This window comes from Sarcophilus harrisii, chromosome 1 (genome assembly GCF_902635505.1).
Source record: "Sarcophilus harrisii chromosome 1, mSarHar1.11, whole genome shotgun sequence".
Classification (NCBI taxonomy): domain Eukaryota; kingdom Metazoa; phylum Chordata; class Mammalia; order Dasyuromorphia; family Dasyuridae; genus Sarcophilus; species Sarcophilus harrisii.
Genome location: NC_045426.1, coordinates 326890542 through 326900362, shown reverse-complemented (window position 1 = coordinate 326900362; position 9821 = coordinate 326890542). Strand labels below are relative to the sequence as shown.

Here is a 9821-nt window from a genome sequence, read left to right as displayed (position 1 = left end):
ATAATATCTAGCATTTCTATTGTACTTTAAGACTTATAAAGGACTTTACATATATTGTTTCATTCTTATAACAACCCTGTGTAAAGTAGGTGATATTATTATTATTCCTATTTTGAAGTGAGGAAACTAAGGCTTGGAAAGTCAAATGATTTATCCAGGGTCACAAAGATAGTAAGCAACTGAGGTAGGATTTGAATTTAGGTCTTCCTGACTACAGATCCAGCAGTCTATCCACTGTATCACCAAGTTACTTCTTTGGAAGAGAGCATCACAATCAAATCCCCCTCAATTGAAATAAGTTCAACTTCTAGATCCTCACAGAAACTGACGTCTCACATTACCTCTCCATATACTTGTTTTGCCTTTTTTTTTCCTATTGTACTCTAAAAGAATTTTAGTACTTTTGTCTGGTGTCTGGCACCACTATATTTGGGTCTAACATAGATTTGTATTTTAAATAACTATGAATGATAGGAAAGCAAATTCTGAGTCAAAGGAATTGTTTTATTACAGGGTGTTGCTAGCTGAGGCATCAATATAATCATCATAAACTATCTTTAATTCTGAGATGTTCTCTCTTCCTGCTCCCTTCCCATAAAAAAGGGTCCCTTCATCAACTCAGGAGGATGAACTGAACCAAATGGAAAGGTATGTATATAATTTTGGAATGTACAGCATATACCACCTAATGATTTGCACTATGTATTATGTTTTGTCTTATAAAACAGGAGCATAAACAAACATTTCATAAGAAGTAAAATTCTTGAACACAGTCTTTTTAACCACAAAGCCACATTCATCTGATAAAAGGCTCATATAGTGGGAATAGCTATTCAAGTCAAGACATTTGGTCATTTTGTAGCTTAGAAAAATTGAGTTGTATCATACTAACCATGATGTATTATGTCTTTTACAATAATAACCTAGAGGAGTCAACCATATACATATGATCAGAACTGGAAAAGGGAGCCAAAGCTGCCATATTCTCAGAGTGTATATCAAAAACATCACATGTTGGAGAACCTTTTTTTGTTCCACACATAAGAACAATGTTAAGTCTCCATGTTTGGAATATGCAACCAAAGATTAAAATGTATCTATATCTTAGCTAGCTAATAAGGCAAACATCATTGATTCATCTTACCTTATTCTGTTCAGATACATACTGTATATGTAAAGTATCCATGGCTCTGATCATTGCTTGCATAGCAGTAAATATATTTTGGTAAACCAATTTTGTGAAGCCTTTTCTGTCTTCATCTGAGTAACCAGACCCATGAATAATCCTCATTTGCTTGATAAAAGTGCTTTTCCCACTTTCACCAGTACCTTAAAAAAAAAAAAAAAGAAAAAGAAAATCACAGTCAACCAGTTTCCAAAGTCATACAAGCCCTAAAGAAACACAATGCTAAATAAAACTAATTCCTACTTCTTCTAGTCTTGTAATAATAATAATAATAATAATATTATTATATATATTATATATATATATATATAATATATATATAATAGAAGACTTTTATAGAATCTAGAGTTGTAGTCGTAGCTACATTAGGAGCTTTTCATGGGCTTTATTAGGTCCTTGTTTTATTAGCTCTCTCTTTAATAATAATAATATCATTTATATAGTACTTTAATATATGCAAAACATAAATATACCATTTGATTTTCACAAAAACCTGTGAAATAGGTACTATTATTATTTCCATTTTATAATTGAGGAAACTGAGGCAGACAATGGTTAAGGAACTAGTCCAGAATCATATAGCTAGTATGAAGCTAAATTTGAACTTTTTCATTCCAGGTTCAGAATTCTAACTACTGTTCTACCCAGCTGCCTCTTGCATCTTTCTCTATTACCTTGAATTTCTCCACTGGTTCATTTGTGTCTATAAACATGCTGATGTCTTTTCTGACATTCAAAAAACAAAAGTTTTTGCCATATCCTTAGATTACTGTTTGTCTTCCCTCTCCCTCCCCATTCTTCCTTTTTCCTCTCTCCGTAGCCCCCTTTACTTTGCTATCTATCTTTTAGAATCTACTTCCTCACCACCCATATTTCAACTCTTTGCAATCCAAGTCTCTCCTCTGCTATTCTAATGAAACAATTCTCTTAAAGATTATTAATGACCTCCTAAATGCAAAATTCTACAAGCCTTCTACTATTGTCTTTGCTTTATTTGATACTGCTAACCATTTTCTTGAAACTCTTTCCTCTGTGTCTGTGATATTGTATCCTTACAGATTTCCTCCTATATATATCCTTTGCCACGCCTATCTTTCTTTATGTCTTCCTCTTCTTCCTAATCTCTACATAGCGACATTTCCCAGTGTTCTCTTGCTGGCCCTCCTTTTTTTCTATCATTCTCTTACTTAGTAATTTCATCCAATTCCATAGTTCCAAATATCACCTCTGTACACGTGACACCTAAATCCTTAACTCTGGCTACAAACATTTCCTCATTCTCCAACCTACATTTTCTAAACGTCTGCTGGAAAAATGTAGTTATATTGTCTACATCAAAATCAACATATAAAAACCAAATAATTTTCAACTCTTATCTCCATTCTTCTTGACACATGGCCTCAAAACTTGTTTCTGTTTGTTGGACATTTTATTTCCCCCCCCACCCCCCAATCACATGTAAAACATATTTTCCCTTTTTTTAACACAATTTTTTCACTTGTCCTCCTCTCCCACCTCATTGAAAAAGCAAGCAATTTGATAAATGTCATGCATGTGTAGTCATGCGAAACATAATTCCATATTAGTCATGTTGTGAAAGAAAACAGACAAAAACCCAAGGAAAATAAAGCAAAGCAAAACAAAACAAAACCCAGCATCCTTTGATCTCCATTCAGATTCCATCAGTTTTTCTCAGAAGGTAGATCACATTTTTCATCACAAGTCCTTCAGAATTGTCTTAGATCTTTGCATTGCTAAGAATAGCTAAGTCATTCACACTGACCACTGTACAATGTTGCTATTACTATAATGGTGTTCTGATTCTGCTCATTTCATTTTATATTAGTTCATGTCTTTCCAGTAATGCATCCTGCTCACAGTTCTTATTGCACAGTAGTATTTCATTATAATCATATGCCACAACTTGTTCAGCCATTTTCTAATTCTTTTTAATGATAGTCCTACTTTCCTAGTCATCTCTATGCCCTTTACTTTCCCCTTAAATATTTTGTAGTTCTCTTATTGTTCTTTTACATTCCTCCTTGTATCATAGCTATTGTATGTCTCATGTTCTTTATTAAACTAGATGGGTTGTAAAGACATAAATTTCATCTCAGTCTTCTTTTATATCCAAAAGAACAAAGCCTTAAGCATAATAGGAACTAAAAAATATTTAGGTAAATAAATCAAAAGGCAGATTATGAATAAAATAAAACATTTTCATTCTAATGACCCCCACATATATTCTAAGAAAGGGAGTAATCCAATATAGGTGCTTATAGACTATTTCCAGATTATATGCACAGGAAAAGAAAGTAAAATTTCTTAATGTAATCAATTTGGATAGCCAAACTACCTACACTCGATTTCCTTTCTGAAAAGAAATCTTTCCTCATTTTCCTTAATCTTAGTACCTTCCTTATGAGATTATCTCTAATTTAACTTGCATATATCTTGTTGATATATCACTATTTACAAGTTGTCCCCTCCTTAAATTGTGACCTTCTTGAGAGCAGGGTGTGTTTTTTCACCTTTTTTTACATCCCTAGCTTGTATGCTTAGCACAAATCTTGACATATAGTAGGAACTTAACAAATTCTTGTTAACCAATTGATTTCATTCTGTGTAGCAAAAGCCAAAATAAATTTTAACTTTAAGAAAACCATCTGCTGGGTGCTTTATTTTATTTCTTTTTTTTTTCTAAAAGATTTATTCATGATGTTTATTTTCATACTACTGTCATTTGCAAATAACACCTATGCCATCACAGAAATCTCTCCAGAAAAGTGTAAGCTTTCTGAGGACAGGGATTGGTTTTTAGTTTGTCTTTCTATTCCCAGTAGCATATAGTTTTATATACAACAGGAACTTGATAAGTATTTACTGAGTTAGAAGAGAAACTTAAATAAAACAAACTGACATTGATTAAATTTTTTAGATACAAAGCACTTATCACTCACATCATTGATGCTCTGTGATCTAAATGTTTCTGTTTCCCAATAATCCCTGCTCAACCACTAATCTATCCAAATTCTACAGCAATTGTACTCAAACACAAGTAATGTTTAAGACAAAAGTTATAGTGTCATGGCACATATGCCCACGAGGGACCAGCAATATTTTCCATTTGCTGCTGGAATCCTATCAAAATAACCTCATATTAAAATCACAATGGAATGCAATAGCAGCAATATATAAGAAATGAAGACCATAGTGATCATTGGCATATAGGAAGCAAAATATCTGAATGGAGAGATGTTGGAGTTAATGAGAGATAGACTTGGGTTCAAATCTGCCTTACTAGCTTTGGACATTTGAATAAATCACTCACATTTACTCAGATTTAGTTTGAGAATAATGAGAATCTGAAAATGAGAATAATAATAGTATCTAACATTTGGGAAAATCTGGAAAAACCTCCTAGAAAAGGTAGAACTTGAGCTGTTTTTTTTTTTTTTTTTTAAGAAACTAAGTATTCTATTAGACGAAGATGAGAATAGACTGCATTCCAAACATAGCAGGAGTGGGAAGCTTTCAAAAATAGGTACTGCTAAAAAGAAAAAGAGGAGTTATCTAATATTCCTAGGAAAGATGCTTTTCAGATGTCTATGCATATTATGTCAGTCATTTTAAGAGGAATATTGGTTAATGTGACAGTGCTGCACTAGCCATTTTTCCCTGCTGGAATTCATGTGACAAAGGTCTCATGACCTCAAATATTGTGACAGTAATCCATTTCTATCCAATTCTGTACTATCTAAGGTTAACTGAAATGAATTGTAAATTAATGATCAAGGGAAATCCCTCCAGGGTATCTAGAGGGATTCAACCTAACTCTGCTGAGCAACCAATACCTTTATGGTATCCTGATTGGCTCCCAATGGCAGGGGCTGCATCAGTAGGATTGGTCACACTTCATACCTCTCAGATTAGCTAAAATGAAGGAAAAGATAAGGATAGATGTTGGAGAGTAAGTGAGAAAACTGGAACACTAATGCACTGTTGGTGGAGCTGTGAAAAGAAACCATTCTGGAGAGCAATTTGGAACTATGCCCAAAGGGCTATCAAACTGTGCATACCCTTTGATCAGCAATGTCTCTATTGGGTCTGTATCTCAAAGAGATCATTAAAAGAAGGGGAAGGGGGGCAGCTAGGTGGTGCAGTGGATAGAGTACCAGTCCTGAAGTCAAGGGGACCCAAGTTCAAATCTGGTCTCAGATACATAATACTTCCTGGCTGTGTGATCCTGGGCAAGTCACTTAACCCCAATTGCCTTAGCAAAATAAAAAAAGAAAAAGATGAAAAAAGAAAAAAAAATAAAGAGGGGAAAGAGTAGAGCCAAGATGGCAGAGAGCAAATAAGTATCTATGTGACTTCTTCTGAACTTCCCTCAAATTAAGAGCAGATTCAATCTCTGAACTGGTTTTGCAGTGACAGAACCTACAAATATTTGGAGTGTACAAATTTGCAGAAGAAGATACTTTGAAAGAACTTCAGAAAAGATCTGTTTCAATCAGGCTGTGAATCAGGCTGTGTGAAGAGGCTGTGGAGCTCAGACCTCAGCTCAGGGAGTCTGGGGCAGGGAACCTGGGTGGGGAACCAGGGCATTGTGCACCAGGGAATCTACTGCAAAGCTCTTAGGCTACTCTACCTTGGTTCTAAGCCAGTGGGTGGTTAAGCAGATTTGCTGTAAGACACACAAAGGCAAATATAAAAGGCAAAATGTGAGTCATTGAGCTCTGGAAGAACATGGGACTTGACCAAACTTAGCCAACTTCAGAAGTTAGTCTGCAAAACTGTCCCAGAGTTTGTAAAACAGCTGTCTCCCCTTTGCCTTAAGAGCAGACCTCAATATTTTTTTTAATGAGCAAAAAAGGCAAAAATAACTGACCATAGACAGCTTTTATGGAGAAGGAACAAGAGACCTCAAACCCTGAGAATCCTAAAGGCAAATCAATACCAGATTGTGATATACCCCAAAGTGTGATATGAATTGGTCCTCATTTCACAAGGCTCTCTTGGAAGAATTAAAAAAGGATCTTGAGAGAGTTAGAAGAAAAATGGGGAAAGGAAATGAGATCTCTGCAAGAGGGTATGGAAAAGAAAAACCAGAAATCATCTGAAGAAAACTCCTTAAAAAATAGACTTGATGAAATGGAAAAAGCATATAACTCCTTACAAAATAGATATGAAAAAAAACCAATTCATTGAAAAATGAAATCTGTGAAATGGGAAAAAAATGCAAGAAACAAAACACTTCATATAAAAATTCAATTGGCCAAATGCAGAAGGAAACAATTCAAATATTGAGGAGCCACAATCAGGATTACCCAGGACCTAGCAGCTTCCACTTTAAAAGATTGAAGGGCATGGAATCTATATTCTGAAAGGCAAAGGAACTTTGCAGCTAAGAATCAATTATCCAGAAAATTTGAGCATCATCTTTCAGGGAAAAAGATGGACATTCAATGAAACAAGTGAATTTCATCTATTTCTGATGAAAAGACTAGAGCTGAATAGAAAATCTGATCTTCAAATACAGGACTCAAGAGAAGCATAAAAAAGTAAAAAGGAAAGAAAAAATAACTCTTTTAAAAGTTAAAAAATTTATATCCCTATATGGGAAGATGATATGTTTAATTCTTGAGATCTGTATACTTAGAGGATTCAGGTATATTTTGATTTTATTGTGATGATTTTTTTTAAAGTCTTTTTTTTATTTTTATTTAATAGCCTTTTATTTACAGGATATATGCATGGGTAACTTTACAGCATTAACAATTGCCAAACCTCTTGTTCCAATTTTTCACCTCTTACCCCCCCCACCCCCTCCCCTAGATGGCAGGATGACCAGTAGATGTTAAATATATTAAAATATAAATTAGATACACAATAAGTATACATGACCAAAATGTTATTTTGCTGTTATTGTGATGATTTAAAAAAAGAAATTAGAGGAAGAATGGTGATTCTACTGGAAGAAGAGGAAAATGGAGTTAAAATGGAATAAATTACATCTCCTGAGGAGTCAAAAAAGACCTATTGCAATTGAAGGAAAGAAGGGAGATTGATGAGCATTGTGCAAATCTTATTCTTATCAGATATGGCTCAAAGTTTGTTTCAACCTATAAGGAAGTAGGAGGGAAAGGGGGAAAGGAAAGGAGAAATACTAATAAAAGGGAGAACAAAAGTAGAAGGGGAAAGGTATAAATAGGGGGGCTGCAAAAGGGGAGGTCTGTTTGAGGGAGGGGGTGATCAATGACAAAATACTGGGGAGGAGGGAAAGGAGAAAAAAGAAGAGAAAAACATAACTGGGGGTAAACAAATATAACTGGCAGGAAATACAGAGATAGTAATTTTATCTGTGAATGTGAATGGGATGGACTTTCCCATAACATGGAAGCAGATAGCAGCCTGGTAATCCAGGTAAAGGCAGGATCCTACAATTTGTTGTTGAGTAAAGTTAAAAGGCTAGAGCAGAATTTATTATGCTTCAGTTGAGGTAAAAAAAAAAAAAAAGCAGGGACAGAAATCCTAATCTCAGATCAAGCAAAAGCAAAAATAGATCTAATTAAAAGAGATAAGGAAGGAAACTACATCCTACTTAAAGTTACCATAGATAAAAAAACAACACTAAAAAAAAAGGAATAGCATCCAAATTTTAGAAGGGTTTAAGAATGCAAAAAGAATTAAACAAAAACATATAGTGGGGGATCCTTAACCTTTTTTCAGATCTAGATAAATTAAACCACAAAAAAAAAAAAGTTAAGGAGGTGAATAGAACTTGAAAAGTTAGAGAGAAATTTGGAGAAAAAAAAATAAAGGGATAACCTTTTCTCAGCAGTACATGGAACCTATAAAAAATTGACCGAGTATTAAGGCATTAAAAACCTCAAAATCAAATGCAGAAAGACAGAAATAGTAAATGCATTTTTCTTAAATCATGATGCAATAAAAACTGCATGCAATAAAAAGTCAAGGAAAATAGATCAAAAATTAATTGGAAACTAAATAATCTAATCCTAAAGAATGAGTAAGTGAAACAACAAATCACGGACAAAATCGATAATTTCATCCAAGAGAATGACAACAATGAGACAACATACCAAAATTTGTGGGATGCAGCCAAAGTGGCTATTAGAGGGAATTTTATATCTCTAGATGTTTACTTGCGTAAAATAGAGAAAGAAAATCAATGAATTGGCTTGCAATTAAAAAAGCTAGAAAAAGAACAAATTAAAAGCCCCCAATTAAATACCAAATTTGAAATTATGAAAACAAAAGGGAAGATTAATAAAACTGAAAGTAAGAATTGAATTAATAAATAAAATCAAGAGTTGGTTTTATGAAAAAACCAACAAGATAGATAAATCTTTAGTTAATTTGATTAGAAAAAGAAAAGAAGAAAATGAAATTGTTAGTCTCAAAAATGAAAAGGGAGAACTTTCCACCAATTATGAAAAAAATAGAGCAAAAATTAGGAATTATTTTACCCAACTATATCAATAAATATGATAATGTAAGTGAAATGGAGGAATACCTACAAAAATATAGATTGCCCAGATAAACAGGAGAGGAAATAAATTTCTTAACAGTTCCATTTTAGAAAAAAAAAATAGAACAAGCTATTAATCACTTCCCTAAGAAAAAATATCTCCAGGGCCAGATGGATTTACATGTGAATTCTATCAAACATTTAAAAAACAATTAATTCCAATACTATGAAAAAATAGGGAAAGAAGGAATCCTACCAAATTCCTTTTATGACACAGTTATGGTACTGATACCTAAACCAGGTAGGGTAAAAACAGAGAAAGAAAATTATAGACCAATTTCTGTAATGAATATTGATGCAAAAATCTTAAATCAAATATTAGCAAAGAGATTACAGAAAGTCATCTACAGGATAATACACTATGACCAAGTAAGATTTATATCAGGAATACAGGGCTGTTTTCAATATTAGGAAAACTATTAGAATAATATTGACAATCATAACAAAAATTATGATTATCTTAATAGAAAAAGCATTTGATAAAATCCAACACCCTATTAAAAACACTAGAGAATATAGGAATAAATGGAGTTTTCCTTAAAATTATCAGTAGCATCTATTTAAAACTATCAGTAAGCATCATATGTAAGGAGACAAATTAGAACCATTCCCAATAAGATCAGGGTGAAACAAGGTTGCCCACTATCACTCTTACTATTCAATATTGTATTAGAAATGTTAGCTTTAGCAATAAGAGAAGAAAAAGAGATTAAAGGAATTAGTAATGAGGAAACCAAATTATCACTTTTTGCAAATGATATGATGGTATACTTAGGAAACCATTGATTCTCTACTAGAATCAAGTACTAGAAGAATTCACAACTTTAGCAAAGTTGCAGGATACAAAATAAATCCACATAAATCATTAGCATTTTTATATATTACCAACAAAGTCCAGCAGCAAGAGCTACAAAGAGAAATTCCATTTAAAATATCTGTCGATAATATAAAATATTTGGGAGTCTACCTGCCAAGGCAAAGGTCAGGGACTATATGAACACAACTACAAAACACTTTCCATACAAATAAAGTCAGATCTAATCAACTGGAAAAATATCAAATGTTCATGGTTAGGCTGAG

General features: G+C 33.3%; 1 protein-coding gene across 1 annotated transcript in view; it reads right to left on the bottom strand.

The window, feature by feature from the left end:
• Window positions 1-212: 212 nt before the first annotated feature.
• The window catches only part of LOC111719365 (guanine nucleotide-binding protein subunit alpha-14-like), a 123199-nt gene continuing 113590 nt past the window's right edge, over window positions 213-9821 (bottom strand). The window contains exon 2 of the mRNA XM_031945505.1: window positions 213-1329. Within this exon, the coding sequence (XP_031801365.1) occupies window positions 1136-1329 (194 nt within the window). The 3' untranslated portion in view covers window positions 213-1135. The remainder of the gene's footprint in view (window positions 1330-9821) is intronic.